At 47.1% G+C, this 16,470-nt stretch overlaps 1 protein-coding gene across 6 annotated transcripts in view; it reads right to left on the bottom strand.

The window, feature by feature from the left end:
• Nucleotides 1-16,470, bottom strand: part of ST3GAL3 (ST3 beta-galactoside alpha-2,3-sialyltransferase 3) — a 184,189-nt gene that overhangs the window by 12,948 nt on the left and 154,771 nt on the right. For 4 of the 6 annotated variants that reach the window (XM_055724698.1, XM_055724699.1, XM_055724702.1 and 1 more), the window contains 2 exons: nt 16,323-16,469; nt 5,861-6,007 (listed from right to left, as the gene is read on the bottom strand). In XM_055724698.1, the coding sequence (XP_055580673.1) occupies nt 5,861-6,007; nt 16,323-16,469 (294 nt within the window). The remainder of the gene's footprint in view (nt 1-5,860; nt 6,008-16,322; nt 16,470) is intronic. The other 2 variants (XM_055724700.1, XM_055724703.1) reach the window with 1 other exon arrangement.

Raw genomic sequence — 16,470 nt, 5'->3', positions numbered from 1 at the left:
TTAAGGTACTCGGAGGCCTGAAGCAGTCCAACCACCCCCTCCTAAGCAACTTGCGTTGATTTAAAATGCAAAGGACGGCTTCACAGAGAGAGCCCAGATGATGATAAAGCGCTATTGTTTGTGCCTTTATGGGCCGAGACTCCAAACTTGATGTTTGCGGATTATTCTGAGAGGTAGCTGCTGGCGGGGAGAGACACAGACAAAGCTGTGTGTCACTGCGTGCTGCAGGCCACCTCCCCTGGCCCTTGTGACAGCCCTTACACAGGCTGAATAAGAAGTGTTACAAGATGGTGTCCTCCAGCATCCCACAAAGGCCTGCTGGGGAAGCGGCGCTGATGATCAGAAAGAAGCCATCAAAGGCAGCTGCGCCACCTCCCCCTCGGGTCAGGCAGCGAGTCACTGAAGTGCTGGGCACAGCTGTATCAAAGGAGCTGACACCTCCAACAACATCGGCACTGGCGCTTGATCTGCTTCTAGGGTGAAAAGGCGACCAGTCAGCAGCTCCACCGAGCAACCCAAATGCCGCAGATGGGCTCTGGATGGACAGGGGTGGCTCGTAACCGTGCATTCTCCATTTTTACCAGTGTGGGTGAGGTGGTCTGCAGCCAGCTGCTGAGAAGACAGTTCAGGGTGTTCCCTGTGTGGCATCTGAGGTGACTCCTTGCTCACATTCTTGCTCCCACAAGAAAAGACCAGGAGACTGAAGCTCACCTCTGGATCACGAGGCAGGGAAGACTGTGCTGGGGCAGAGCACGTGGAGGAGGGATGCTGGGAGCCAGTTTTGTGCTTCCTTCCCGTGATATAACACAGCCTCCTGCTCTCTCAGTTTCATCAACTCCTTACGGAGTTTTTACTATTTTAAACACTGTCACCTTCCCATCCTGCAATAATTTCTGCCTGAAACACTAGCCTGTTTTGCCATTAGCACTGAAGGTCTATTGTAATCTTTATAGGCAGGTTAATTGTTGGGTTTTTTTAATCCAGAAAAGCCTTCACTCTATTTTAAAATTATTTCTTTTTTCCTCACCTCCACTTCCACGTTTCCTTTGCTATGTTCCCAGTGGATCTGACACCTGTACATTAGTAGAAGACAGTGACCTGTGATACAAACACACTTTTATGGAGTGCTTGGGCATGAAGCATTACAGGACTTGAGCAAGAAATAAAAATACAATAACCTAAATAAAAATTCAGCTCTGATGGATTCATTGCCATGAAAACAGAAACAAGTGAGCAGACACCTTGGCAAAGATGCAGTCACTGTCTGTACAGCATTTACGGAAGCAGCCAAGGGTCGAAAGCTGTTGCAAATACATTTCAAATAGGGAAAATAGTAACTTAAGGGAGATGACACACTTGGACATTCTGCATTTTGTAAATTAAAAGAAAGAGACAGGATCAGAGCTGAAAAATCACCTGTGAGAGTTTACACAACAGCACTGAGTCTATTGGGCAGTGGTCTCCCAGTAACAGACCAGAGAACAGCAGGCTGTTCTCCACACCACCCAGAAAACCCCTGCTGAAGTGCAGGCCAGGGACGCTGCACCCCCAGCCATGATGGGGAGATGATGAGAGATGAGGGGAGACGGTGCTGGGCAGCAGAGCTGGGATCAAGAGGCGGTTTTGCACTGCAGGCACTGATCTTCCAGCTCACAGCCTGAAACAGAAAGCGCCACACCAGTGTGCTTCCAGCTCTCCAGAGAACACTTATAAACAGAAAAGGGTCTTCTCCACGAGGTCTGCCTGGATGTGTCCTGGCTGGAGTACACTGCGCTACCCAGGACAGACAGTAAGGAAGCCATCCAGGACTAAACTGGAGAAATTTACTCCCGTGAGCATTCACAAGCACAGAAGAATCCATACGTGTTTTGCAGCCATACTACTGACCAGGGTCCCAAGACCATCTACTTCCCCTTGACTGGTAACACCGCTGAAGCTCCAGAGCATCTGCCTCCTTGCAGAGCCTTTTCCTCTGGGGTAGGAAATGCCTGCCCAGCCCCTGGGAGTCGGAGATGCTGGAAGAGGCAGCGGAGGCAGCTGCCTTCTGTGGTAGTAATAGCAGCACAACCTTGGACCTTGAGGGCTTTTACCCCTGCGGGGCAAGCAAAGAGTAAGCAAAACTATACCGTAGGGCTGTCTGTTTCTCCTCTTGGAAATTCAGCTGCCAGTCCCACAGAGCAACAGGAAAAATCACATTCATTTCCACAGAGATTTTATCACCTCAGTCTTGGCATGGGAGAGGCATCTCCGCCCAGCTGTGAGCAAGCGAGCGCATTTTGCTAGCTTTTTTTATATAATCAGAACAAATTCCTCTGAGGTGAGTCATAGGGTTTCAAGGGTGTCCAGAGAGATGTCAAGCCTGCCTCAAGTGTAAATCAGTGACACACCTTGCTGAGAGGATGCGTGCTCACTGGCAGGCCTGTTCCCCCTGTGGACACCAGGCAAGGGAAGCGGCTTGATAGATGTTCCCAGAAGCTACACATGTGTGGCACCTCTAGACCCAGGACACTGCTGGTGTTTACATTTCCTCTGTAAAGGCAGCGATGGTTTCAGGGTGGAGCTGGAGTCCTTCCCCGCAGCTGCTCTCCAGGCTTAAACACTGAAAATTTTTGGTCATTCAAGCTGGAGGAGCCCAGCAGTCAGGGAAAAGATTTGAACTTCAGAAACAGAAGTTCTGCCCGACCAAAGCCTGGTCAAATGGCAGGGGTTCCTGCCCAGGATGTTCATTATGGTGGATCCCATGACAGCTGCATCCCATGACAATTGTTTCGGTGCTGTGATGTTGCTACTTTAAGCAAACCTGTTTCACTCCCCTGCCCAGGAATAAGTACTCCAGCCTCCATGGGTCTGCAGGCCAGAGGACAAAGATGATACTTGTGTAATTTCAAGGCATAGCCTTCTTTAGTAGCTCTTTTAGAGGCTGAAATGTAGAGGACCAGAAAGAACTAGACCTGGACATAATCCCAGAGGTCCAAAGCAACACTGAGGAAAATGCTGTAGATGCTTTTGGGCCTCTGGGTGTCAAAGCAGGTGGAACAGACAAAAACCTTGGTGGAGCTTGGCTCTGAGTCAGTCTTCTTTCACTAATGCCAAGGGCAAGGTTTGGCACAAGGTACCAGGCGCAGGCCAGCCTCCTGATTTGCAACCCACATGCAGGTCTCTCTTCAAGCAAGGTGTGCAGGGTGCCTCCAGTCTAGAGTGGGGCAAATCTCCATTTGTGCGTTATTTGAAGGCAACTGTGGAAGACACAACCCAACCATTCTGCCCTTCACCTTTCAACTTCACCCTCATGTGACTAACAATTACCAGCTACCATTAATATTAAATGGGAGAGAAAGAAATGCAATCCTCTCTCTGCTCTTCACATTCCACAATATCACAAACAATTTGTCATATTGGGAGGGGCAGAGGCAGGAGGAGCATTAATTATTGATACTCGGGAACAGATGGCTTTTCTTGTACTAGGGCAGTGAAATGTAAGAGGAGCCTGTGGGTGAGGATGTGAGGATTAGATGGGCAGACACGTATCAGATAACCAGCCTTCCAGTGGAACAGGAACCTTCCTCCTAGAACCAGCTCTGCTGGCCTGCAGAGCTCTCATCAACAATCCTGGCGGCAGAAACAAATCCACTGACATCTGAATTAGTGAGGCTTCATCAGAACCTTTCAACGCTCCCTCACCTCTGTACAGAACATCCTGGATATGATGACTGATAGCTTCCAGACAGCAGAGGCTTGACAAACCAGGCACCAACTGGTCTCTCTAGGAAACCTACTGGTTGCATTTCACGTGTCTATCCCCATCTACTGCCCTGTGCCATGTGATGTTTATTCCTGAGACCACATATGGTGTCCAGGAGTGACTCCCTCCTGTCTTCCACTGGTTTCTGCGTGCCATGCAGGGCGCTGGCCTCCAGAATCAAAGATCCAAGTGATCTGGACTGGTGACTTCAACCAGAGACTCTGTCATCCAACTCTTTGTGCCAGCTTTTCCTACTGATCCACATAAGGTTCAAGAGCAAGATGACTTCATTCTTGTCGGCTCCTGTGTCAGTGTCCTTAAGGTCAGAGTGGCAAAACCAGGTGGCAAAACAGGCTTGGCACAGGACACCTGCCTGTGAGTGTCCCCACATCCAAGAGCAGACCGTGGGCCTGACATCCTTGTAAGACTGAAGGAACAATCGGGCAAGATTAATTCTCCACAAAAGACTGCCAATTCACCAGAGTGGACACAGAGACAAAAGCTTTTCCTGAAACTTTCGTGAACAGTCTCTGCACCCACTGCTAGAGCCAGGCATCTGCATCCATCTTCATGCTGGTGAGGCCGTATCTTTGCTGGAAGACTAAGGAACCAGCTGTACTGACTCAGACCTGAGCCTGGGTAGCCCAGGGTCCCGTCTCAGGCAGTGGGTATGAGCAGGTGTCCAGGGAAGAGTCAGAACTGGGCAAGCCAGTGGTGATACCTCCTCTACCACTGCAAGAATGATACTCCTCATCTATTTTCGGCCCAGGGATTTCATAAGCCTGACACCACCTCTGTACATAGTGACTCAATTCAGTTTTCCTCTTTGGATGTACCCCTTAAATCCTGTAAATGGGCACTCACTTTCCCAGCCAGGACTGATTAAATCCATGGTTTTCCACTGAGCAAGGCAGACTTTTGTGGCTACCTCCACAGGCCCAGGAGGTACCTCAGGACCACAATGTCCAGTCCCTTGATATATTTGGACCTCCTCACAGTCTTTTCCTTAACTCCCTTTGTTCTCCTGGCCCCTGCTAAGAGGTTGTTCCAAAGTCTCATTCCTCTAATAATTAGACATGATCTTCTCATTTCTCAAGCTGACTAATCACTGATCTCTAATTCCTCTCAGTCTGCCTAGGGTCATGCAGCCTGCAGCCTGTGAGAGTCTTAAGACATGTACAATTTTGTGATTTGGAAAAACACAACTTCCCAGCTTCCCTTCTAACCTGGATCAATGGCAAAGGGCTCAAGATGAACAAATGCCAAGTGCCAGGAGACAGCTACAGCTCACAGACAATACAACTTTTCTCAACGTGGAGTAGGAAGGAGAAAGTTTTCACACCTAGGAGCCAGTGGAGAGTGGGAAACAATCTTAGAAAGACCTGGGCCACATCTGTGCTGGGAAAGATTGAGCTCTACTGAAATAGCAGCAAACTTCCCCGCTATAGAAGCTTAGACCAGTGTCCAAGTTCACTCTAGTCTGGTACAGGAAATGGACAGACCTGAAAGAGCATCTTTATACCAACACGAGAACCTTTGTTCCTCTAAAAATGCCGGTCATCTCACTGTGATAGTACCAGAAAATGTTTCTAGTGTAGATCTGGCTTTAAAGAACAGTCTCCACAGAGCCATGATGTGTTTACACTAGTTAACTGCTGCTGAACAGTCAGCTGAGAGCTAACATGCACGTGCTAATCTCACCTCCCCCACATTTCACAGGGGCTGAGGAGGGGATCATCTAGGAAAAGAAGCCCATGGATTAGAGAGCAATACAATGGATCAAAAAGCAGGAGGAGGCCACATCTTTTCAAAGCGAGAGCAGAGTTGCTCCCTTCCACCCTACTTGAGTTAACATTTATGTGAATCTTTTTTCTGCTGCTTGAAGAAGGAATCACATCATATACACATTCCAAAGAACTTTTCCCAGCAGAAATAACTGTTTTTAACACACATTGTGCTTGAGAGAATGTCTAAAATTTTACAGTCCACAGCATGGGTGGAGCTGCATTTTGACCCATACAGGAAAGCTGGAAGTTGACATCACCAGCCCAGTGAGGCTCTGGAGTCGGGGTGATCAGTGGGTTTGGGAGGAGTATGTGCTCGGCAGGAGCTCCCTACCTCTTTGATGGCAGACATCTTGATGTTCTCATAGTAGTGCAGCGGTGCATTGGGTGAACTCATGTCATAGCCAAACCCAGCTACCGCCACCTCATCACAGTTGTGGAGCGCCATGGTTATTGCTACGCTTCCCAAGGTGGGGATATTCTGAGAGGAGAAAAAGCAGGAATGGAAGTCATTAGCACAGGTTGCCATTTCTATAATTAAAGATTTCCTCTTACTGTCTCTGCTCACAGGGGCACTGCTGCTACTAAGCAGAAAATCAGGAACAAGGTATTTGGCTACATCCGCACATCAGCTGCCCAATGCCCGCTTGTGGGGTTGATAGCCTCCCAGCTTGTGAATACAAGCACACATTAGCCAGCTTCCTGCAAAGCATCACAAAAGCAGTGACTCTTGTTTGAGGCTCTATGACCTGACCCTCCAGGGGAGTACTGCAGGGCTGAGGGATTAATGAAAATGGTCAGTCCCTTTCCACAACTTTGCTATCCTAAGAACAGGACGCCAGACAAGCTGTAGGGTGACTCACTGTGGATATGCTAGTTTTCCAAAATCAGAACAGGCTTAGATAACGGATTACAATTCTATGCACATTACTGGCTTCCATCTAGGTTAAGGAGGAATACTTATCCCAAACCAGCCACCACACAGAAGCGGAAGTGAGGAACAGTACAAACTCTTTATATTACTGATGGCAAAAGCAGTTTAAGGAGGCTGTTAAACAGCTCTGGGAGATGGAGAGATCAGGCAGACGCAGGCAACAGCGTGCACTGAGACCCCTTCCTTTGCTCAGGGCCACTCCTACAGGCAAAGGGCACTCTGGCCTGTGCCATACCCTGCCCAGCCACACACACTTGGAAGATGAGGAGCAGCGTGAAGCCAGTCAGAGATGGGTGCTAGCACTCTGAGCAGGGGCATCCTGACTGTCCTCGCCCATCTGCTGACCTGCCATTTGCACCGAAGTCCAGCCTCAGCCCTTCCCATTCCATCTGGCTTCTGCAGAGGCCCTGTGACAGTGGTGCTGCACAGCTGCAACTCCTCTTGTGCATTCAGATGAACACGACTGCTGTGACAGATGAGTGTTTCCAGTGTAAAATCCTCGCTCACAGACTTTTCTAGCTCCCCTTTAGCCAGATGAATCCAGAGCTAGTTTTACCCCAGGGGCTAGGGAGAGGCTGAGAAATCCACCCACATATCTTCATTTGTAGAACATCCAACATCAACCATATCAAAAGTATCACAAATTCAGAGGACATGCTCAGACAGTCACCAAGGGTGACAGCCTCGTAACTGAGATGTAGAAACCAACTACAGCTTGTATTTTGCATGTAAAATGGTTTACTCTGAACCGGTGAGCAACACTATTGCATTTCACCTGATGACTGGGAAAAAAATACTTGGAGTTTCTGCCTCTCATTCAGAGGAACTGGCTTTTGGCAGCACGCTGCCTTGCTCACTTCTGATTGCCTGACCAGCCCCAAGACCAACATTTCCCAAGCAAAGAATGCCACCCATACCCTAGCTGAGAGAGCACAACTGGGAGTACAAACCATGTGCTGTGGAGAACTCCACTACAGTGCGCTAGAATTACACTAATCTGAAGACAAATGTGCAAAACCTGCTTACAGCTAAATCAGCGAGACATTCAATTCAAGCATTTGCAGTGCATCTGTAACAGTGCACATTCGAAATAAAAAGACCTTACTACATCCTCCTGTGCCAGCCCTAGATTTTAGGAAAACCAGCAAAGACATTTTGTTCTCACTGCTTAATTTCAATTGATACTCGCTACAAACAATACCGGTTTTATTCTGCTTACTTTAGTTAATTGTTAATTCACTGGTAGCCGTAAAATATCAAGGAGGGGTTTAAAAAAAATTGGAAAAAGTTTATTACACAAGGATAAGAAAAATTCCCCCGAACTTCAAATATGCAAAAACATCCTGTCTTCCCGGGCATGGCAGTTCAAATGCAATATTCTCAGCTTTATGTTTTACATAGATGACGACATTTGGATTTCACTGGAGTAGCATCAGCTGGTAAATAGACTTGCCACAAAACCCTTTCCCTCAGCTGAGCTGTAGTTACAGTGTCCAAAAAATAGTGAGTAAATGGTTACATCCCTGAGAACCTATCGTCGTTGGGAATATAACGGCGTTAACACCACCCGCATTTGCACTGGGCCCATTCCCACGGTACAGCTCAAGGGAGACACAGGGTCTTTGCCTGGAGGGAATTTCACTGGCCAAGTTAATGTTTAAGAGCTAACTTTCTAATGTAAGTCTTACAAACCACAGAGAATTAATCATACTACCCAACCTTACGGGAAGACTGCCAAACCACCATAACTTTCTTTCAAGCATATTCTTATTTCTGTTTGGAGAATAACAGATCACAGAAATCAAGTGAACTTCCCTTTGGTCACCAAATATCTGCATTACTTTATTCTACATATAACACCTCCAATGTCCTTTATGGAATAATTTTCTCATCTGCTTCTGTTCCTCAGTAGTTCTTCCTGACATGCCAGTATCTTAGTATTGCCTGCTCCTCTCTCAAAAATTACTAAAATACAAAAAACTACCAAAGACTTCCTGACTTCTCTGACTGTGCTGCATGTAGCTGGTTTGGCCTCTACAACTATCAGAAATTCACATGGCGTCCTTAGCAAAATTGTTTTGCATTACCCTAAAAATGACATTCAGAAACTGATGATCTGATGGCAGTTTTCGATTAGATTATGCCTTACTGATGTTAGCAATGTTAGCACCCTCCAATACAACGGTAGATACAGCCTAGTGCGTGTGCCCCCCTTGAAGGCAGAGATCTGCAGCCATTCACATCTTCACTGCTGAGATGCAGCCTCACGTCCCACTGCTGCAGTCAGAACCCTGTGGGCTAAAGAGGACCACCTCAAAAATACTGTAAAAATTATTACCCCTGCTATTCACTGAGGGCAGTAACTGTTAGGGCAGCACAGGGGTGCTTGCAGAGCCCACCCCTAGTAAATGGCATGGATAACAGCACCTGCTAAGAGAAGAACATGAGTACAAACTGTATATGCACCCACGCGCCTGGATCAAATACACATGGCATTTTCTCCAAACTGCTTACGCTCAAGAAGAAGCAACCATCAGACAGATTAAACAGTAACTGGGAAATTAGAGTGACTTGGAAAAAAACGAGCCAGCTTGAACAGAAGTATAAAAGCAGCATGATTGCCGGTTAACTAAATGTCATTAGTAAGCCAATACAGTGCTTTGGTCCTGATTTGATTTAAACTATAGAAACTGAGCCCTCTTCTCCTATGACAGCCTGCTGAGCTTCTGCTACTCCTTCCCTCTGTTGAAAATGAAGCACTGCCTCATGTCCAGTTTGCGGCATGGGAAAGAGAAGGTGCTGTAGGATCTAAGGATGTGTCCCAGGCTGTGCTGCAGAAAAACCAACTCTGCAGTGTTCTCCAGGTCCAGGGGAAAGGGCTCTTCTCTCAGCAGAGAAGTGGCAAGCGAGAGAGGACATGTATCGGAGAGAGGAAATGGTTATAATTATTCTCTGGCTGCATGTACACAACTTTCAAGTTCTTCTGATTGTACACAGGCATATAAATTCATCTGCTGCTAAGATCTAATGAACCATGTACAACCTTTGGGGCAAGTTGGGGGACAGGTCACTCCAAAAGAAGTTAGGCATCACGGACATGGCTGTGCCAAACCTGGCTTGCTATGCCCTGCACAATGCGTCAGTGCTATCTCACCACACACGCCCTCGTGCCGTGCCCCAAAGACATACCAAGGCAACCACCCCACCTCTTGCGTTATGAAAATAACACTCTCTCAAACAACTGCGCAGGCATCTTGTTATTCTAGGCCATTGCTAGGGAAGAAACCCCAAATCCCAACATCCTACCTCAGGAACAATCATCTGGGGTTGGATTGTCTTCCTGCTCATGGCCCTCCATGTGCCCAGGTATCCCTGGACCACCAAGCAATGCTGCTTTCTACCAAATGGTTGAAGAACAGCAGCCCTGCAATGGCCAGTGCTGAAGCAGGAGCCTCCTGGGATGCCTCCCAGCCACACCAGGACTGGCCAGTACAAGCCAGGCCATGGCGTGGGGCTGCCTGGAGTGGCCCAGCAGGACCGCTGCTCCAGGTGTGGCTGTGATGAGTTTCTGACCTGAACTGATGCCTGCCAGTCAGGGAGAGTTGGGAATGGCAAGACCCCAGAAAGCATTAGCAGTCCCCTCCCCCTGCCAGTTCCCTGCCACAAGCCTTGAACTTGGCCTTGCAGGCTCTGTACCTCCTGCTGCATCTCCCAGGTTTCTGTCACAGCTGAGGCTTGTGGTGGGTACCAGGTTCAGCATCCGCTCTCCAGCACTGGTAAACAACGACAAGGGCAACCTCCCTGGATAACGTGGCCTGAACCGACAGCCAACATCCCCAAGCCTGGCCTGCCTGTCTAAGCCCAAACATCTGGAAAACATAGTATCTAACAGAATGCTCTCCAGGGATCAGCTCTTTGCCTGGTCCCATTTGAGAGGATGCAGCAGACTGACAGACGAGCCAGAGACGACACCGAAAGGCCACCTGGCAAACAGAAGCAGCAAACACAGCAGTGGTGAGCGACACGTCACCGCAGCAGTGCTGGGCAATGGCTGCCCGTGCATCCAGAGCGTGGCTCCTTCCAGGGCCCCCCTGGCCATGGTCTGCTTGGGTGAGGCGAGCACAGACATGGTGGATCCTGGGTGAGAAAAGCATAAAGACAAGAGAGGCAAAGATCACTGGTCTTGTGTTGTGCCAGGGATCCCTACAAGCTCTGTGCGGTGCAAACGCAGCCAGTCTGCACCACCAGGTCAGGGGACCAAACTGCCTTTAGCAGCACAGACAGCAACAGGACAGGTTTCCTAACTGCTCCTACACTGTTCTCTGCTGCAAGGAGAAATAAAAGGCTTCACCTCAAGACATTGCTGTTTCATCTTCCATTGGTTTCCCTGAAGAGGCTTTAAAGACTGACTTCTATTCACAGAAGAAAAGAAGCCAGTCATCAGAAATGAACACTAGCCCTCCTCTGGACTTACTGGAGGCTGAGCATCACCTTGCGGTTGTGATCATGGGCTTGTGCTGGAGATCCAGTGCCGGTGACTGAACCTGAGGACTGTAACTGCTCTTTGCTTGGTGCATGTGAAAAGCTCTTGCTGCTTTTCATTCCATGCCCGGGTCATTCCTGTGTCACTGCCTGCTGGACTGGAAGGAAATGACTGCTGTAAATCTGTTTTTAGAAATATCTGACTCCCTTAATATATTAAATGAATTCCAGTTATTTATGGGATTTTACTTAGCTCAGGGTAAGATATACTGGATGGTTCAGACTATTCCAGTTGTTACCTTTTTTAATAAAAGGGTAAGCACTGCTAAAGAATAAACTCCCTACAGACAATAATGCATCTAGATGTTCAAATTGGTTTGATTACTATATCAACTTATTTGAAGGAAAACTTGAAAATTTGCTTACCTGGGAAAAATTGCTACCTTAGTTTATCCGTTACAGACCTGATCACCTAATAGCAGTAAGGTTTCCAAAACAAAAGAAATACGGAACAAAACTATAATAGCCATCACATGCTATACACAACAGTCACTGTATTTTCTTTTTTGTTCTTTTCTGTTCACATGAAAGAACCCCAAACCTACTCTTTGCCTCCCCTAGTTAGCAAGTTGGGAAATATGGCATAAAAAGCAATTTAGCATCACTTGTGAGCAGATGAGTGCCTGGCATTCTACAGTGGTCCCTGTCACAGGAGTTTGCAACCCACAGCGCTGCTCCCACAGCTACCTCCATCCATGCACAGAATCAGCTGCAATACCAGGCTTCAAAAGACAAAGCAGAGCATCTCCAACACTCCTCCTTCACCTCCCCTACTCATTCCTTGCTGTAAGCAGGAGAGAGCCTCCAGAACGGGCAGTCTGCAGCAGAGCAAAAGGGAAGGGCCTGTTGTTAGAGACATGACAGGCTAGCTGCCCAGCAGGTTGCCATTCTGCCATTTAACTGCTGAGCTCCTGTACAACTCGGCCCAAACCAGTGTCTCTGACCACATCTAACCTGATGCACAGTCTCTGATTTACCATTTGACACAGAGAAGATTCCTGTGCCATGCAGCAAGCATCTCTTAAGGACCTAACAATTTAACAGTGGGCAAGCAAGGATACGACTTCACCACACACTAGCTGCTCTGTGGTAACCACAACAAGCTTCACCCTTTGCTAAATGGGAGTTTGTGGTCTACTCTTTCATTGAAAGGTGAACTCCCTTCTGTTACTTTGCGTCATGTGCAGAAGCACGTGGCTGGGCATTTACCAAGAAGCAGCTGGTATTCATTTACCTGCTGCCTGAGTGTCCATTCCCTGGCACCTCATGTTGAACACGAAGCAGATAAGCTTTGGCTTTTCAGGACAGCACAACGACGACACTAAGTCTCTATATTTAACCAACTGCAGCTGCAGTGGCCCTTTATCTGTCCCTCTACCTGCCTTAGAAGATGCTGTCAGAGTGCCAAAAAAGAAGCAGCATGCAACCGGAAAGAATGGAGCAGCAGATTGCTGGGCTCCTGCTGTCCCCCACCTCTCTTCTGCTCCATCAAGACCCAACAGGTCCCAAGACATGGCCTTCACACAGAGTCCAGCAAGAACAGCCCAGGAGCCAAAAGCTTGCTAATACCAGGGCAACCTAGTACTAATGAGAGAAAGGGTCATTATGATCAGCTAGAGGAGCTGAAAACTGCCTAAGGAGCAAAGGGTCACCAGTGGCATCTCCAGAAAGGCTGCCTGCCTACGGTCAAAACTGCATAACTGCAAAGGGAAGCCCTGGGGCAGGACGGGCTAACACTGCAGCATTAGAGCTTAATCCCCGGGTGCAGGAGGGCTGTCAGCACTCTGCAGAGGTGCTAATCCATGGCCCAGCGCCTGACGCAGCCTCGTAACACCTCCTGCACCCGGCTCCTCCTTCACTAAGTTTCTGCTGAGGCTGGGTGAAGTCCAGGGAAGGACGCCTTATCTCTTTAATAAGAGGTCTATGGATTCAGCCATTTTCATTACACAAACAAACCAAAGGTTTAGTTTTGGGCAGCAGAGCTTAATCTCACTAGTTAAATCATAACAGTTCCATGGATGCACAGCACCAGCAGAGATACAGAAACCAACACCACAGCCTGCACTGGAGTCATCAGAGTCCTGACAATTTGTATAATCTGAAATGTTCTTCTGGCCACCTCGCACCATGCTTAGGGTTTCCACAGGAGCCAGAAAGCCACTGCTCCAATGGCTCTGAGCCACTACTGAGCTGACAGGACTATTCACTACACAGCAAAAAGCACCATGGCGATAACCATCCTTAGTGTTGTACATGCAACAGGCAATGATGCCTCTAAACCAGTGTTCATGCTTGTCCCCCAGTAAGCTGCAGTGTAATGTAGGTTATCGCATGCCTAAATTGTCAGCTGCAACACCAGTGATGTCTGGTTCCAAGCCCTAAAGACCTGTATACACAGAACTTCCACTTAAACATAAATCACATACATACACCTTTAGTTAGCAAGACAGCCAAGCCTGCATCCACACATCCACACCTTAAGAGGATTCTTTAATCAAAGAGAGGATTTTACTAGGTCGTTTGTTTTACGCTAAACCATCCTCAGACGTTAACATTTAATTTTCCCCAGACATTGCTAGGATCCTAAACTAAAGTTTTTTCTTTATCATCAGCTTATCCCAAGAAAAGAGAAGTCCACATGTAGTAGGAAACAGCTCTCCCTCTTCTAAAGACTTCAGTAAATGGACTAAGGAAACTCCTGAAAAGCTGTACTGGTCCCAGAGAGAAGTCACTGTTCATTGTGGGTGACCAGTTTTGCTCCTTGCTCAGACTTTTGGTTACTAATGCCACAAGTGTAATCAAAATGCCCATCGGGTACCCCTACTATCCTCCAGAACCATCTGGCCCAAATTATATTATCAAAGCAGAGGCTGTTACTACATTCACCCTTTATTGAATCCTGGGAAAAACACTTTCAGATCAGCCCCGAACTATTTTACTAGCTCTTCTCAACCTTGCTGAAAAAGCCCCCAAATTACAAAGTTAATTGGTAGCACATTGTTACCATATGTGGTGTGTAGGAGAAGCACTGAAGTTTATTTAGGCATCAGAACCAAAGAAGAGTGGAATATTACTGCTCTTTATGAGGATTTCATGTTGGCCTTGATTACTAAGGCATCCCCAGCCTTGATCCTCCTGTGTGTAGCCTGCCCAACATACCACAGCCCACTGCAAGCACAGGGGCACTAATCTACCCCCGTTCCGGTTCCCCAGGAGAAACTCGGGACAGATACTGTTTGCTGTGCTTTTGCTTACTAGATCTCAGCATTTTCCTTTTCCATGTTCGTATGCTTCTTTCTGGAGTAAAGTTTTCCAGACTGCCTTGCATTTCTAAAGTGTGACCCTGAACCCAACCAGCTATGCTCTGCAGCTGCTGGGTCACACTGTCTTTTGTGGGGCAATTCTCCCTGCTCTAGCTGTCTCGTTCATCCTGCTGGATCTCTCTCAGATCTTTAATGAGAGTTGGATTCTTGGTCTACAGGCTCTGAATTCCACTCTTCCTATTTAAGATCTCAGTGAAAAAGGCCTGTAGCAAATTTCTATCGCCAGGATCCTACTCAGACTCTTCTTCCCTCTTTACACTGGCAGCAGTAGCTTCTGTTGGAGCCTTTGCACTGATGCAGCAGCATTCACTAAAGCGTGAAGTCCCAGCAGCTCCATGACAGCAGTCCATAGCTCATACCTGCAGTAAAATTTGTGCTCACAGGCTAGAAATACTCTCTCTGTTTTTACACTCTGACAGGATCACTATTATTAGAGTGTCCTTGCACAGACACCACAGGGCATACTGACGTGCTGGCCCCACAGATGCACCTGCAGAGCTCCTGTTGCCCCATCTGAAGGAATGAACTACAATTTACACAATCTATCAGGGGTCATGGGCAAAGATTGCTTGCCTTAAAGCTCCATAAACTATTTTTAAATTCTCAAATGGACTTTCATGGAGTGAAACATCAGGTTTCAATTAAGATGCCTTCATTTCCCAATCTGATGTGTGCTAAACAACCTATCAAAACCTCATAAACTTCAGTTCACAGCATTTTCATTTCCGGATTCTCTCTTCTCCTCTCAGCTTCAGTAATATCTTGTGTATTAAAATAACGTGCTTAAAAATTAAAACAAATCTTGAGAAAATAAAGGCAAAAGTTTGATTTCTGTCCTTCACTGGGGCAGCAGCCCTGATTTTCTGGAAGACAAATCAAAACCACATAGTTCTAAGGGTAAGTTCTGGAGAATGCAGAGATAAGGTAAGTTACATCCTTGCTGACAGGAATTATTTAGGGTAAGATCTCTTCAGAGCACAATGCAAAAACCCAATGCTTCCAGAAGCTGTGACAGCTTCTGTACGCACATATGCAGCAATGCATTTCACAAAAGACCTATTCTGTGTGGCTGAATCTGTCTGCACATCTTGCACACTGCATTATAAGAACTGACTTTCTTATGTCCAGGCATTCACCCAGCTGACCTGCACAAAACAAGTATCTCTAAAGTTTCTCAAGACTTCACAATATAATTAGAACACAGAAAATGAGATATGACACAGAAAATGAGATATGATTCTGTCTCGTCCAAACCCATGCTGCAACATGGCAAATCTCCTGTACTAACAACGGAAGGACAATGCCAGAGGCAGAGCAAACAGTCCTTGTCCAGCAAAAGTGCTTCTCTCTGGGTTTGTCAGCTGTGCTAATGTGCCCAAAAATGTCACATGTGCTCTCTATCAAGAACTGTATCACATGGGTACATGAGTAATTTACCCACCCAAGTAATACTTTCTCTAATGGTTGATATATTAGATAGAGCAAATATAAATAGGTTCTGAGATAATCCAGAAAACCCAAGTCACCACCTACTCCCCACTAACACTCCAAAAAGCTGCACTGGGGGTGAGAGATACCAGAATGGCCATGAAGGTATTTTGTTAATAACTATGACCTAAAACTGTGTTTTGCATTGTTTTCTTTTGTAAACTTTTACATCTAAACTTGTCGCTGTAAGATCAGAATTCCTTACCAAAGGCCTCATAAACCAAACCTTTACCCTCTTTTACTACAAGCCTGGGATGCAACTTTACTGTTGCTTTCAAGGCACTGCTGAAATGTTGATGATCCCCCACAAAATCCTCTGTGTGTTCCAAGAAAAGATCTTGCCTTGGCCTGGGGGAGGCTGAGCGCTAACACCGTAACAGAGCCAAAGTCCCTTCCCTTCAATGTCCAACAGTGGACACCCAAAGAGAAAGTAAGAACAGCATAAGCCTACTCTGCTGCTTGGTCTCTCATCCTTCCCTGTGCTTTTGCTTGCTTCACTTTATACCTACCCCTCTGCCCATCAGGCCATTGTTGAAAGGCAGTCCAATGAAGCTGAAAGCTGCCTCCTGGATGAAGTAGGGATTCAGGATACGTATCTCATGAGGTTCTCTTGGGACACGGGTTGCCACTGACTTCCAAAAGCCATCAGAGGCACTC

This window comes from Falco cherrug, chromosome 12 (genome assembly GCF_023634085.1).
Source record: "Falco cherrug isolate bFalChe1 chromosome 12, bFalChe1.pri, whole genome shotgun sequence".
Lineage (NCBI taxonomy): Eukaryota > Metazoa > Chordata > Aves > Falconiformes > Falconidae > Falco > Falco cherrug.
This window is presented reverse-complemented; position numbering and strand designations above follow the sequence as displayed.